Source organism: Leptinotarsa decemlineata, unplaced genomic scaffold (assembly GCF_025532065.1).
Source record: "Leptinotarsa decemlineata unplaced genomic scaffold, Ldec_3_MD MMD2_tig00026354_RagTag_RagTag, whole genome shotgun sequence".
NCBI lineage: Eukaryota > Metazoa > Arthropoda > Insecta > Coleoptera > Chrysomelidae > Leptinotarsa > Leptinotarsa decemlineata.
In genome coordinates this window covers 441,971-458,166 of record NW_027412702.1, presented here as the reverse complement: position 1 = coordinate 458,166, position 16,196 = coordinate 441,971, and the positions used below count along the sequence as shown (strand labels likewise).

Sequence of the window (16,196 nt, the reverse complement as noted above, 5' to 3'; positions counted from 1 at the left end):
CCGGCGCAACCTCTAACAAATAATAATTTCCATAATAATAATAGAGCAGGAATGGCCACTTACACCTGGGACCTTTGGTGAGTTGCGCTACCAGTTACCCGAGCAAATGTTGCAGAACCAGACCAGCAGCCCTGGCGCACTCAGGAGGAAAACACCACTCTTCCTCCGGTGCCGGTCGTGGGTGTATGGGGCTAGCTAACCAGCCAGTAGACTCAAAACTCGTTTTCTGGTATTCGAAAAGAGGCCCCCATAGCCGATCCGCATGGTATGGTCAGAGACAAAATGGTGCCTACTGATAAAAACCTTAGTAATGACAACAGACTGAGTGGACTGATGAACATACGGATAACCTCATGAATTGCTACTAGAGCAGTGAGCCCGCGCGAAGAGCGTATATGACAAATATTCCAGCTCTGTGGCGTGAAACACACCCCGTGCATGACGCTTTTTCTGCCCAAAACTTTAGAGATTACGTATCTCATCTCCAGCGGCAGGGCTATATATCTCCTCATCAGCTTACTAACGAAGTGGTGGGGATGGCAGTTCTACCGCTAGTTGGCACGGCTGGAGAGGAGACGCGAATCATGCTACTAATGAAGACAATCAGAACACGCAGGGAGCTCCACGAAATCAATCCCTTGAGAATCGTATTAGGACCTCAACACTTTAAAATTTTATTTTTCCATAATTTCGACTTAATATTCGTAATTCCGACATTGAATTCAGAATTTAGCTTCAAACTACAAACTAATAATTTGAATCCATATCAATGCAATCTGGTTAATACGTTAGGTAGTCAGTTTACGTTGGATTATAAAAAATAATTACAATTTGCTGAAATGGGCCTAAAAAGGTACGGAGGTGGGAATTTTCAAAAATATTTATTTGATTATAAAATATTATTACTGTTTAGTTCGTTTTTCCTACGGCTAAGTAAAGACGATGACATCTCCCCTTACGAAGATGCCATCTATAGGATTGACAGAAGACTCAAATTATGAATGTCAAAAATAAACAAGGCTCCCCATGGCGATCAATTGCAGAGCCATAGTTCAACATCAACCACCGAGCGAAAGCTATTTAGTCCGGTCAAATTAGACCAAAAAATAAGAGTAAAGCTACCAAAATTCCCATCAAGCTGAAAATCAGTAATGTTGTTTAAAATATGATTAAAAATAAAAATTTGAAAGTTCCCCATCTTTCCTCTGTATGGGAAAAATTTTATTCATGGTCAAAGGTAAAAAAAATATAGTTTTTCGCGGTTTTCAGCAAAACGGTGAGTTTTATCATAAAAAATTTTACTGATTTTCAGCTTGATGTGAATTGAGGTAGCTTCGAATGTCTAAATTGACCAGACTAATTCTCTATATTTCACTCTTTCATCCAATCCTACGGCTAATTTAGATAGAAAATACCTCACACGAATCACTCAAACTCTATATAATTGAATTAATGAATTTCGGAATTGAATTTCGTCTAGAAACTATAAAATATTTTACAAATATTTAAATATTCGATTTCCTTATCGAGAATTTTCAATGATACAACTATACGGTATGACAAAACAAAAAAAAATTGAAACTCTACAAATTTTCACTTCGGTAGATTTGAAGGCTGTTTTAAACAAATAATATCCTATTAAGTACCTTTATCATTTGTGGTATTTTGAAAGCTTAGGATTCAGGTAAGTTTTCAAAATCAAGTAAGAACGGTTTTTAATTCGAAGTTAACTTAGTCTTGTTCAAAAGTGATTTTTTTAAATATTGATTGAAAATGTCGTTCCTCTCTAATTTTATAGAGCTAATTATTTTATGCATTGAAGAGATATTCATGAAGATCATCAGCAAAATGGATGCCAATGAAACACATCTCAAAAAAAAATTTTTGAATCCGGTCTCGTTGTAACTTTTCTCAAAAATATTGAAAAATTGGAAACTCTATAACTATAAAAATCACTTGACATAAGGATGATTATGATAGGTTTCATCCAACATAAATTTTGGACGTGTCCGTTTCGGTCACCCTGTATGTTCATTGAAAGCACACACTGACAATGGGAAACTAATTACACATCGAGTATATAACTGAAAGATAATTTCTCGTAAGTGTTCCACTTCGATAATGAACATAATTGCAGATATATTTAATCTACGAACTACTACTACAGGAGAATCTACTTTCATTCATCAGAGATGCAGAGGTCAGTGAAGAATTAATTCACAAACAAAAAATGTAGAACGCTCTCTCAATTTTGCCGTAAACTTGTTTTGTGATCAACTTTCTATTTCAGCAACGTACACTCTTGAACTCGTTCTTCCCGATCACGCTTCTCTCATTTCGTTATCAAGGTTCTGGTATTTTTCTCAAACGTTGAAACTAGGCATTGAAAATCTAAGTAGAACTTACTTTCGAAATCAAACCGGTACGGGCGATGTCAACAATAAAAAAGTTGAAGTAAAACACTATTTTTCTCAAAAAGTTGTTGAAATTCATCAACTGTCAAGTAAAAAACAGACTTAAAATAAAGAAAAACGAAGTGAGATTTGTAAATAATACAAACTGTCATGATTGCCAAAAATAGTATATTGGAGCAACTGGCCAGCTCCTGCGCACACGGTTGTAAAGTCATAACAGAGATGCCAGAAATCAACTTCATTGGACCACATGAGTCAATGCTATCATAATTTAATTTTTTTTGGGATCCATTACTTTAGACAGTGTAAACCCAAAGACCGATATCGAAAGTTCAAACAAAATAATCAGTTTAATTGTTGTTGGAATTATAGTCCTTTTAATGTAAAATTTAGAAAGGCTTTCACAGTTAGGTACATTATACTTGTCGAGATTGTTCACCACCTTTCATTTGTTTTCTCTCGTTCTCTCCTAGAATTGGCGCATAATTACCTTAGTATCTCTAATCACTCGGCATGATCTTGCTACTGAACCTTTCAATGATGGAACCAACGTATCAAGTATGGATAACCAAGTTAGCATTATCTCCTGATATTTTGAACTGGTAATGGAAAAGTGTTTTTAATAGATATAGTTCAAGTGAATAATGAATTTATTTCCACCATTAATATGAAAATGTCCAATCTCTCTCCATACAGTCTTTTTCAACTAAAAAAACTTTTTTAATCCTTTTCTGCCAGTCTTCTTCGGTTATTTTTGATACTTCTTCTTCAACTAGCTCTATTACCTTCTTATCAAATTTTAGAAAATTATTTCTACGCCTGGTGCTTTGTTTCAATTTTCCCCAAATCAACTCTATGGGATTGAAAACAGAAAAATAGGGGGGAAGTATCAGTATGATGTGTCCATACATTTCAGCAATACTCTCAAGGGCATACACTTTTTCAAATGTTTTTGTCTGTAAAACTTCAAGTAGTTGGTTTTTGGTATAGTAATCTTCAAAATACAAATTGTCATCTATTAAAAAACTCTGTATTTCATCTTTCCTCGAATTTTTACTCGGTACTTTGATGAGCTGTCACGAACGATAGGAAGCGTTGTCAAGAACTATTACACTATTTACATCCAAATTTATGATCAATGTGTTTTCAAACCATTCGTTGAAAATATTAGCTTCCATGTTCTAATAAAAGTCAACATTGCAGTCCTCAAGTTTTTTTCCACATAATTTCAAAGAATTCGGAGCCCATCCTTCACTTCCTCCGCAATGCACAATGATTAGTCGTGATCCTTTGTTTGCAGGCGTGTTAGGCGTACACATTCTCGAACCATCAGTCCACCCTTTGGTAACTGTGTCGTGAGTGTCACACCAAGTTTCGTCCAAATAGAAAATTTACTGTTGTTCTTGTCTATATTTAGTTATTTGTTCTGAGTATTTTTACGCAACTCCACTATTCTGCTTTCCATAACTGCTTGACATTCGTTTTTATTTCAAATCTAAATCCTAGTTTCTTTATCTAGCTCACGTTATGGATGGAAGTATTCATTTTCGTCCTTATGATTTTAGTTGTAGGAATCTCATTGCTTTTGTAACCTGATTTAACTCACTCTTAAATTGTTTTTTTTTATGATTTTATTAGATGAACATCTGAAAGTTTTGGTAATCCTATATCACATCGCGTCTTGAGTTCATAAGGTTTGATATTGACTATTTTACGTACAGTTAAGAAAGGAATTTCGGTCAAATCTAATGTTGCTTGTAATAGTTTGTTACCCTCCCTTATATCCATTGAAACATACTCTCTGTATTTCAATATTCAAATGCATCCGATTCTTATCCACTGGTATCTCTTTTTCGCATTGTTCACCATCGCTATTAGAATCACTACACTGGAAAAAGTATGCGTTGTTATCACTCTCGTTATTACTATTACTACTTGTCCAAGGACGCCACATTTTGAACAGATAACAAAAATTTCAAGTAATTATAACTGCACCAATATTGAATTTCAACGCTCAAATCACGATCAGTTCCTGAACTGAATACAACTGCGATAACCATTCCCCGATTTCTATTCGTCACCGTTAATTTCATGAACCTTCAGCCAATCATAAAACTCTGTTAGTAAAAATTATCTAATTCGAACCGCCAAGTCTAGAGTCCACGTGGACTAGTTTCCTACCAGTTCATTTCTATGTATTGGTTTTTTTGGCCTTCAAGAGTGCCGGCAACTTTAAATGTTCACAATATCGTTTACTTCGACTATACATTGGATGTATAATATTAACAATGACGTGTACAAATGATGTATTTCAACAGTTCCTTGTATTAATCTAGTTTTTTATCTCATTTCAATAACGGTTAATGAATTAACAACAAAAAAAGTACAATTTTCTGAGGTTTCCGACACTGCATACGATAACGTACTTTTATACGTAAAGGAAAGTCAAACTTGTTGACAACACTAAGTTATCCGACCTTCGGGAGAGGTACAAAGGTTTAAATCACTCAAAAACGGTTTGAATTTGTAAATAGTTTCCTTACCGCTGACCGCTGACCAATGTGTAAATATATCATAAAGTCATGGTGGGGTCATCTAATAATCCGAAAATTTCATTCGAAATAATTGTCTTAATTCAGTGTGAAACCATGAAAGCTATGGTTTTAAAGTTTGGATGTTATATGCTATTGACCATGAGCATATAACATCCGTTGTTATAACAATAGAGGTTCTAAAATTCACTCTCAGATGAGTATTCAAACGAATCAGGCGTAACTAACTACACATCTATCCTTATAAAGCCCGTTCTTGACTGTCGTCATTACTAACATAACGTTTGAGTGACTGTTCAAAAATTTGCGCTGTCGGAAAGCTTGACATTTTTTGCTTGTAAGATGAATTATTTTGGGGAAATGCTTTCTGTGATGGCGGGAATCCTTTTCTGGAACCATATTATTTAAAAATTTGTATTGTGACGCCATATGTTCAGGAAAAAAATGAACGAAACCAAAAGTTTCTATGTAAACTAACCGTGATAGGGATCGCACGTTAAAAAGTTAGATTTCGTTAATTCTTAGCTCGCACAAGTTTCGAATTTTGAGGGTTATTGTTCGTAAAGGGGCAACAGCTGGTTAACGGAAAAACTGATTTTGAACAGATAATTTTGAAACGCTTCGCATATGTTTGTCAGTTTTCTTGCATACTTTCTATTGAATGGAAAAATATTTGCTCCACATGAATCTTTTCTAGCTTTTTCCTTATTGGATTGAACAGGCAAAGGGCTAATTCCTGTCCCAGGCGTCTCGTACAAATAGTTAGCCACAATTTAACTTTCTCTCACACTTGAAATATTTTTGATATCACTTATTCATCTCCAAAAGGTTTAGCATTGATAAACCGGTTTGATAACGTTTGATGAAACTGGTCACAGACATTAACATTGGTTTTTGTAACATCGGTTGTTGGAAATATTCGTTTCGGATGCCTATACCGATATTCATGCTTTTTGATTTGTTGGATTTTTTCTGAAGGGATCAGCAAAATAAAAATTGAAACATTCGAAAAATAAAAAAATGTTGATATACAATCAAACAAATTGACGACCGACTTTCGGTTTGTTAGGGTCTGACAGTTATCATAGTGTGTGCAAAGACAATTGAGGTTAGGACATTCATGATTGTGCACGCATGAATAATTGTTATATTATAATAGAAGCAAAAGTCGACAATATCCACACCGTATTATTTACAATGCAACGAGGAAGAATATCGAAACTTTCACAACGAAATCGTAATCCTATTATACTGTGAAATATGGCGAATCAATTCTCTGCAGATGGAGAGTAAATCGCTTGAGACGAGAGACGTGTTCAGTGTTGCCAGGTCTACTGTCTTTACAGTGGATCTTCTGTTTCACTTCTCGAGATACTATTTTATTGTTTCAAAGTTGAAATCCACTGATGAGCTAGTTTACTTTTTACAAAAATTATGGAGTGACCGTAAATGGGAAAAATTACCATGTATGGATAATGTATCTATAAAATATATTATGTGCTATTTTTCTAATTAATAATAATAATAATAGATTTATTGCCCATCAAAAATAATAAAAAATACAAGAGAAAGAGACAAAATACACTTTGTATTTGATGTGCAAATGGCTTTTGGTTCAGATAGCGAATTTGCATTCGCATCTGCTCTTGCACCAATGCCGAAAATGTATAAAAATAAAATATTATAGATATTATGTTAGGACTTGAAGAAAAGGAAAGAAGAAAAGGAAAAAAAGAGAGAAGTTAATATAAAGATATAGAGATATATGAATAGATAAAACCTTTTTCAAGATTCTCGTCGCGAACCTAGTTATTCTGAATGCTGAACAGATTCTATTTAAACATACTTTTAAAAACAATTTCTGACATGTTAAAACGATCTTTTTTCCATTCATGAAGATAATTTGTTATGGAGGAAATATTATACGAAGAAGATCGTTTTAATATTTCCTTTTTATATACAGGAATGTTTAACACTACCTTTTTACGCAAATTCAGGTTATGAACATCTCTTCTATGAGATAAATGCTCATATGAGTAGGGAAGACTCCTATATTTGATGATTTTAAAGGTAGAATTGGAATTTCTGGCGTAGAATAAATCCAAAAGAACTGTTCCCAATCACGCGTTTACCAACCAACTTGGCGTCTTCAGTAGTCATGCAGCTCTGGTATGCGAAAGCAGTATTGTTATTTGAATTTTTCTTTTTCTGACGCAAAAATGTGCTGCTAAGCATGAAATTGGCTTGGCAAGACTGGCCGCATTAATACGACCCGACTTCGTGTTTCACAAACATAATATAAAAAAAATATTGAAACTTAGTCAATTAACTTAACACGACATTTGATTATTTCAAGATGTAAGAAGTTTGCCGAATCAGCTAGTTAATAATAATGATCGAACTCATTCTCAGCCTTTTCCATCATGTTTGGTGTTTTCAAATATCATTGCTCATTTGGATTCTATCCTTTTTCCTTCTATTGTGATTTTATAGATACTGAGTTCTTCACTCTTCATTCCCAAGTCTTCCTTCAATAATTCCATTCAGCATACAACTATTCGTATACAACTATATAACAACAACAAATGTGCAACGACTTGCTTTTTTCAAAAAATATTATCCGAATTGAGAAAGCCCATTAAGAGAGTCATAGTTACGACCGCACCGGGGGGCCTGGGGGGCCGGTTAGGCCCCCCAGACGTACCCTGGCGTTGGATGCGATCGGGTGTGGAGGGGTGGATTTTCGGGAAATCCTTGCGGGTACCGCCCCTCACCCCACACCAACAGGATTTCGCAGGGCTTCCTCCCGCTCACCGAACCCGGAATTGCTTCCTTACATCTACTTAGTGTGGCTAACCAAGAGACAGGACCATCGGCAGCGTTCGACCGAACGTTCGTACAAGTTAACTAAGCTCCTCTTTCGCCAGAGAGTGTTCGCGTCGCACACCTGCCCCCGCCAACCATGCCAAATCAATTGGGAATATGGTCCCGGAAGTGGCCGGCCGGGGTCCTAAGCTCGGATACTAGTAGCTCCGTCCAACCGGGTTCCGACACCTCAACTTCTGCCTTGGTGCCCTCCAAGGCTAGACTCGAATACTAGAGCCCGGAAGGACCGCAAGCCCCGACACCTCGAACGCTTGGATCCGTACAGAAGCAGGCGAGGATCACGGAACAGCATAAGCCGTCCAGTGCCTCATAATGGGGTTGCAATGCATCCATGAATGGATTACCGCAGCCCTGTATCCCTTTACCCGCTAGCGGAGCCGCTGCCCCTAAGAGGCCAACGCCAGTTGGAGATGAGACTCACTAGCCTCCAGCCGCGAGCGGGCACTCACCTCCCCCTAGAACTCATGTTAGGAAAGTTCCCTTTCCAACGTTTGATGAGTAACCGTCGAGGACTCTCACGAGCATCCTCTACCACACATCATATGTCGAAGATGTCGCGCCCATTACCCGTATAGGTGCGGGATAGGGCGGTTCATCAACAACTTTTGGGTGTACGCCGTGTGGTCTGCACCGCATAGCCTTACGTTACCCCAAGGGGCACTCATGTTAGGAAAGCTACCTTTCCAGCGTTGGATGAGTAACCGCCGAGGGCTCTTGCGAGACACCTCTCCCACACATCTAGCTTGAAATCGGCCAACGCCTGTTGCCCGCAGATGCGGGATAGGGTGGTTGACCGATAACTTTACTGGGTGAGTGCCGTGTGGTCTGCACCGGGGGACTGTCAAACACCCATAAGAGAGAGACAGTGATCCCCCGCCACTCACCCAAATATGTGAATAATAATTTTGTGAATAAGAATTCGTTAAAACATCTTTTATAGGTTTTTTCACAATACCCAAAGCGTCACATATTTTACTTAGATATATTCCGTCACATTAGCTGTTCAATTTCGATTCAAAGCCCTCAAAGAGAATATGACTGCCAGAGGAGGCGTAAGGCCGTGAGAGGTGGCCCACACCGCGAGGCCTTGCGGTGCAAAGAGCCTCGCGTCTCAAAGCCGAAATTAATTTTTAAAAAGTATGGAAAATCCAAAAGTACACGCCATGATTTTTTTTATAAATTATACATTAGAAAATTCTCAACCTAAAGATATTCCACTCTTCGGCGCACCAAAGCATATGAATGAAAAATTCGCGAATATATTTATTTTTCAGATAAACTGAATTAAACTGTAAAATCTATTAATTAAAAAAATATCATCTTTGTCTTTTCTGATCATTCACTTTTATTCAGTCTAGCAACATTAGATACTTGGCGTTGAGCTGCTATCGCGAGTAATCCCCGGTCAGAGACCTGGGGACTTAATAGAAAACCAATCAAAGTATGGCATGGAGACGCAGTCTAGCTTTATGTTCCCATATTTTAATTTCTAAAAGTATTTGATGTGAGAATAAATAATAGTTTTCATAGTTTTCAAACGATAACACGTGTTTGATAAGTAGAAATTCAGATTTTGTCGTGAAGAAAAATAATGATACCCACCTGTATTTATTTCATTTATCAAAAATAAGGTGAGAAGTGAGAAGTATTTATTTTACTTACACTTAAATATATTTTATAGTTTTCTTCACTAAACATAACATGACTGAAAATTATGTCCATTATTTATTGCATAATTTCGAATTGTTGCGCTACAATCCACCTGCTTTTTTATTATGCGTATTAAACATATATCACGTTGGTGAAATACTTACTTAAGTAGGTAATATACAAAGTTATTTTATTATTTCGTTTTTTTCAAACGAATTAGTCTATTTCTTATGAGTAAATTATATTTAAGGAGAGAAACAAGTACCTTCAAACATTATTATAATTTTTTCTTAAGGTTACGGATACAATATTGGTGCATTCTTCGTGATTTATCAACTATGTCAGGCTCAGACACTAATAAAGATTGAGGAAGAAAATAAGAATCTGGATCAGCAAAAAAAAAAGAAAATGTTTGTTTCTTCAATAAAAGCACAGTGAAATAAATAGCCGTCGTGTCAGTGACTTTGGTCGACCTGATGTTTTTTATTACTTTTGAGTCGAGATTTTTTATTTTTAATGTTGTTGTTTGATGTTCCTGAAAAGTACATAAGAAAAAAGTTTGGTAAGTATTTCTTAATGAATACAAAATTGTTTAATTTCAGAGGACCTCGCGAAATGTACCTTGCCCACATTAAATTTAGGTCTTGCGTCGCCACTGATGACTGCTTTCGCATATTCCGTTCTTATTAAGATGATAACACTGTTTCCATTTTTGCCACAAGTTGTTATTCAGAGAAAGTTATGAGAATACACTTTATAATCTCATCATCACCAGAGAATGGATTCTTAACTATATTTCATTGAACAAATTCATGGATATGTGAAAAATAACTTCTTCATTATACAGTGCATTTCTTTAATGTCCCCCCCTTTTATTTTTTGAACGGGTCAACTCAAAAAATTCAAATTTGGGATCATGAAATTAATGCATCTGTCTGTTTAAAATCTGTTTTTTCGTTAATCAGCTGTCGCCCCCATACGAACGACAATTCTAAGAAGTGAGAAACTTGTGCGAGCTAAGGACTAACGAGGTCTTACCTTTTAACGTGTGATTCCTAACACGATTCCAGAATCATCCCAGCTCCAACCAGATGAATTCTCTCGAGAAAAATATCTGGTCGAGGCAGGAATCGAACCCACGGTACTTTATTTTGAAGTGAAAGTGAAGATAAAACTTTCAAGATGATATGGGAAAAAATTAAATGGAAAGGGGGGTCTTGTGACAAATGCTTCACAACCCTAGAATATTATGTCAATATCTTCAACTACTACAAAATGGCGGAACTTTTAATAATTGCCTGAATACATTGACATTTAACTACATAATAAGAGGTAATAAGTTTGAGGTCACTTCAGAAGATGCTCGAATTGATTGCCATGAAGTTATTGACATACGAACAGCCTATCCGATATTTAACGCCGAACATTTTCGAACACAGTTACGTCAGTATCTCTACAAATATATATTATTCTCTGCCGTATATCCGATATTGAAGCGGGTTGAGTTTAGTACATCTCTTGCTTCAAATACCCCCATGAAAAAAAGTCCAAAGGTGTCAAATCTGGCGAGCAGGCTGGCCATTCTGTAGGACCTCGACGGCCAATCCAACGACCGGGAAAAGTAGTATCCAAATAGTTTCTTACTTGTCTGGAGTAATGTGGTGGTGTTCCTTCTTGTTGGAATACAATATCCATATCGAATTTATTAGGATTGGCCTCGACGATTTCAGTGATGAGAGGGTCAACAATAGTTTCCAGCGTATTCGAATACAGTTCCCCTATTAAATTTTGATCAATAAATAGAAGTCTTACAATATGGTTTCCCAATATTTCTCCCAAACGTTAGTTTTTTCTGGATATTTGTAATGTGTTTCCCGGAGAACATGAGGGTTGGTGTCACTCCAATAAGGGCAATTTTGTCTGTGAACATTTCCGTTTAAATAAAAATGTACATTCGTCACTAAAACAAATATTGTGGAGATACGTAAGATGCCTTGCAATGGTTTCCGTCATGATTTCGCAAAATTCTGTTCTTCGATCAGGGTCATCTTGAATTAATTGGTGTACCATTTTAATTTTGTATGGATGATACCTATTCCTTTTCAAAAGTCTCCACACAGTAGAAGGAGACACGGAATAAGTAGACTGTCCAAGATTTACTGCCATCCTACCAATTATTTGCACTTGCTGTTCTTCCGGAACAGACGGATGACCTGGGGGCTTTTTGTTATGTACACTAACGGTAGTTGTGAATATGGATATAATAAATTGATGGATGTAGCCGTTACTACGTGGTAGGAAATCATAGTGAAGAAAAGAGAAATGAAACTTTCTATGTTTTTCACTACTTTTATTTGCAACTAACGTTACTGCAGTTTCGTCCTATACGAAGAGTTTATTGTATAAGTTTGAAAATGTCCGTATAGGACTAAACTGCAGTAACGTTAGTTCCCTCAAATATTTTCTACAGATAGAACTATTCGGAAAACGTTCATTGAAAATAATTTCGGTCTCGCGAAAGTTACGCGTCGCAACGTAAATAAAAATCGCTTCAAGTTTTTCTTCCAATGGACTAGAATTTACCATTTTAGAGATTGTTGAAATGGTATCTTTCTACTAGTAAAACCGAAAACTTAATGAGAATATTCTAACTAAACAGTGATGTTCCTTGTCTTACTGACATTTTTTTCGTTATTATAATCAAAAAATAACTTAACAAATCTTATCGGGTTGTTGGAATTGCCATATAGCAGATAAATAGAAATATTTCTAGAAATATCGATATTATTGTGTTTGTCTTCAGGAAATTACTAAATGTTCCACCATTTTGTAGTAGGTGAAGACATTGACTTCATAGTCTAGGATTGTGAAGTATTCGTCAGGAGCTTCAAAATGATGTGTCAAAAGACCTCCCTTTCTATTTAATTTTTTTTCCCCAGATGACGCCCAGTCGCCATCTTGAAAGTTTCATCTGTCAATTTCACTTTAATTTCATCATCCCAAATTTCAATTTTTTGAGTTGACCCGTTCAAAAAATAAAAGAGGGGGACATTAAAGAAATGCACTGTATAATTATAATCAGTTGGAGTACATTTCTATGATTATGTTCCTTTAATATGTTTATTACATTCTCTGTCTGAATTTTTTGTAAATTCAATATCAAATTCAAGTAAGACTTTATTATGAGATTTCCACTGGAAAGTTTACAAAACCGCAACATGTATTTCAGTTTAGCAAACTACTTATGGTAATTAAAGCAATAACTTTTATTTCTTCTGATCAATCCATGGAGGAAAGAGGGTACGAAAGACGCAAATTAAAAATGTTCCGAAACAGGAGTTTTTTGAAAACACATTTATAATAAAGTAATTCAGAAGATGAAAGTAACAAAAGTGTGTAGTGTAGTTATGATGTCATGGCTATTATGATTAATGAAAGAGAGCTAACATCATTTATTTAAACTCATCATATATTTTATTTGCCTACTGCAGAACAAATAGCTTCATCATTGACAGCTCCTGAACGGTTATGCTTATTATTGTTAACAGATCCAGTTTCCATAAATTTGTTCAATAATTTCGAAACGTATTTGTGTCGTACATTTCTTCCTGGATGATTATCAATGAACATACGGGCAGCAGCTCTAATAATATTTCCATTCTGGTAGTACAAACTCACTAACATTTTGGATCAATACAATCAAATTTGTTTTGGTGGATCTGTTTGACATAAATCCATGTTGTTGCGGAGATATGATATTACGAACTGAGGAATGTACCCGATTATAGATGACAATTTCGAGACGGATCTCCACACTTAAAAATGGGACAAACTCGTGATATCTTCCATAATTCAGGAAAATTATTATTTTTAACTGCAAGATCGAAAAGTGTCAGTAAGGGATAAACCAATACACCTATGCAATCTTTTATCAAAAAGAATAGTATCTTATCAGAACCAGAAGTGAACTTATTTTTTAGTTTACGTGCTGCAATCAAGATTTCCTGTTCGCTATGTTTTCAAAGTTTATATCATTATAAAAACAATTTGAATTTGATAAGCATGGATGCAAAGTATTTTCATCAACTGCAAAGTGCGAGTTGTACTGTGAAAAAATTTTGCAAAACAATTTACAATTTCATCTGAAGAATCAATAGTGAAGTCATCATATTTCATTCTACCTGCAATAAGGCAGGTTCTATTCTTGGAATGTACGTATGACAACAATGATTGAGGATTGGATACTACAGATTCTTGTATAGAATTTAAATAAATCTTATATAGATGAAATTTGTACTTATGAAGGATCCTGAATACATCTGTACGAATTATTCCTGATTCTCGAGATAACTTAGTAAAAGATTGCGAATTTTCCAATTAGTCCAATATGCCCTAAAACTGCAGTACAAATAGCTTCATCGTTGACAACTCCTGAAAGGTTATGCTTTTTATTGTTAACAGATCCAGTTTCCGAAAACTTTTTATGTCGTACATTTTCTTCCTGGATGATTATCGTTGAATATACGGGCATTACTAGTAACATCGTCATGCACGCAGAAACCATAACTTCTCCTCCAGCTACTACAGATATGTCAGGTATGTTTTTATGAAATATGAGGAGAGTTATTTTGATTTTCTTAAAACTCATGTATTTCTTTACACACATGATGTGTGTACCAGTTTAAAAAGAAATTAGGGTAAATCAAGAGTTTTATCAAATTATATATCACTATATGAATGAATTACATTACAGTTTTTTCCAGTCCCAGGTCAGAGTTCTTCACCTTCTTCAAGTTGTAACGTCTCTCCTACAACGGGTACTCAAACACAAGCATTTTTGAGCTGTGGAACTCCACGAAAGACGAAGTTGCGTGAGAAACTAAGAGCCATGACAAGGAAAAAATACATGAAAACATCCAGTCATGAGAGAGATCCGACTCTAGAGGACTTCAATGAGATGTATGACAAGTTTCTGAGTGAACCTTTATAAGGAATTGTCAAAACAAGCCAAATTGAAGAAATTAAATCCGTCAGCAAGAAGGTATTCCACCGAATATAAACAATTTGCATTAACACTTCATTTTTGGGGCCTCGAGCATATCATTTCATGAGTAAATTATTCTGTCTTCCAATAAAATGTTGTTTGGAGCAATTAACTCAAAAGCTCACATTCAAACCAGGTTTTAAAATCTCTGGAGATCAAATCACGAACCATGTTAAATCAGGACAGGTCATACTGGTCGTGATGAGATTCTTGGGCTACATGATATTGGAAAGGGCAGAAAAGAAATATTATTTGCTCAAAATGCTTGTGTTATTATGGTGAGAGGACTATATAATAATTGGAAGCAGCAAATAGCATATTTTTTGTGAATACACAGTTTTCTGCTGTAGAACTACATTGTGTGATTGATGAGTGTATATCAAAATTGATTACAGCTGGTTTTATTCAGTTATCTAATATTCTTGGTGTCACACCTAGTAATTGTAATTTTCAAGTTGGTGACAGGAATATTATATATTTATTTGATACATGTCATTTGATCAAAGCCACGAGAAATAATTTGATGCAAAATGTTGTTTGTTTTGATGAAACGAAAACATCATGGTCCTTCATAGGCATGTTTTTTCAGCATGTTAAAAAACAAACCTATATATGTGCAGCTAAACTCACATCTTCACATATTTGTCCTACAAATTTTGAAAATATCAAAGTCAAACTTGCTACCCAAGTTCTTAGTAACACAGTAGCTAGTGCAATGAATACTTATGTGAGTTTGGGGGCTCTTTCTGCAGATGCCATGGCAACAATAAACGTAATTAAAAAATTTGATAAATTATTTGATTTATTCTGACAATAATCAACCAAATAAATTCAAAAATGTTTTTGCTGGGTCTGATGGGATACATATTGTGTTCTCAGAAGGACATCTGCTCAGTTTGTAATTATTTTCCTTCCAAACCTGACGAAGAAGTGATTACCCTCCTCATTGGTCTTCGTCGAATGGTATTTATTAGTGACCTCTGGAATATTATGTATTATCATGCACAAAAATCAATGCTTATTCATAATATAGCTATTGTTGAGGTCACTAATAACAATGCCAACTAATAAACACGTCCTATTTTCAAATATTACTGTATATATTATATTGCACAGAAGTATCTACTCATGATGTAAATGTCGTCAGTTCTTTGATGAAAGATGTTTTGTGGTACTGATATACTTTACAAACCCACATATTTCATCGAAATGTGTCTATTGAAATCGATTTTATGTTGTTATTGATAATTAAGTAGGCACCTATGCTTTGTTATTTGAATTAATTGAATGTAATGAATAAACTGGTCGGATTGTTTCATTTTTCAAATAAGTCTTCATATAAGAAGTATATTGTTTAAGAAGAATAGGTAATGATAATTTAGGTAAACCTAAGTTTATGTTTACCAGTTATTGGGTGACAAGGTAGCCTGCTTGATATATGTATTATTCGTTTATCTATGAAATATATCTCAATCAATAAGAAGTGTAATTTTTATAATATACAAAATCTAAAGAACTTTGAATCTAAAGAACTTTAAACGTTCAAGCCAGTCTTGAATATACCTGAATGGACTGATGCCTATCAGAAAACAACTACTCCCCTGGCTAATACCACGAAGGACATTGGATTATATCCGACAGGCGTCAATG

The 16,196-nt window shown here is 35.3% G+C and overlaps 1 protein-coding gene across 10 annotated transcripts in view; it reads left to right on the top strand.

The window, feature by feature from the left end:
* The window catches only part of LOC141486482 (uncharacterized), a 78,339-nt gene that overhangs the window by 5,795 nt on the left and 56,348 nt on the right, over positions 1–16,196 (top strand). For 2 of the 10 annotated variants that reach the window (XR_012467874.1, XM_074184559.1), the window contains exon 3: positions 9,798–12,213. The exons of 7 other annotated variants lie outside the window; for them this stretch is intronic. Coding sequence is in view for 1 of the 3 variants with exons in the window: in XM_074184559.1 (XP_074040660.1) it covers positions 9,798–9,940 (143 nt within the window). In the remaining 2 variants the exon portion in view is untranslated. Of the gene's footprint in view, positions 1–9,797; positions 12,214–13,517; positions 14,544–16,196 lie in introns of those variants that run through there. One more of the 10 variants, XM_074184558.1, reaches the window with a different exon arrangement.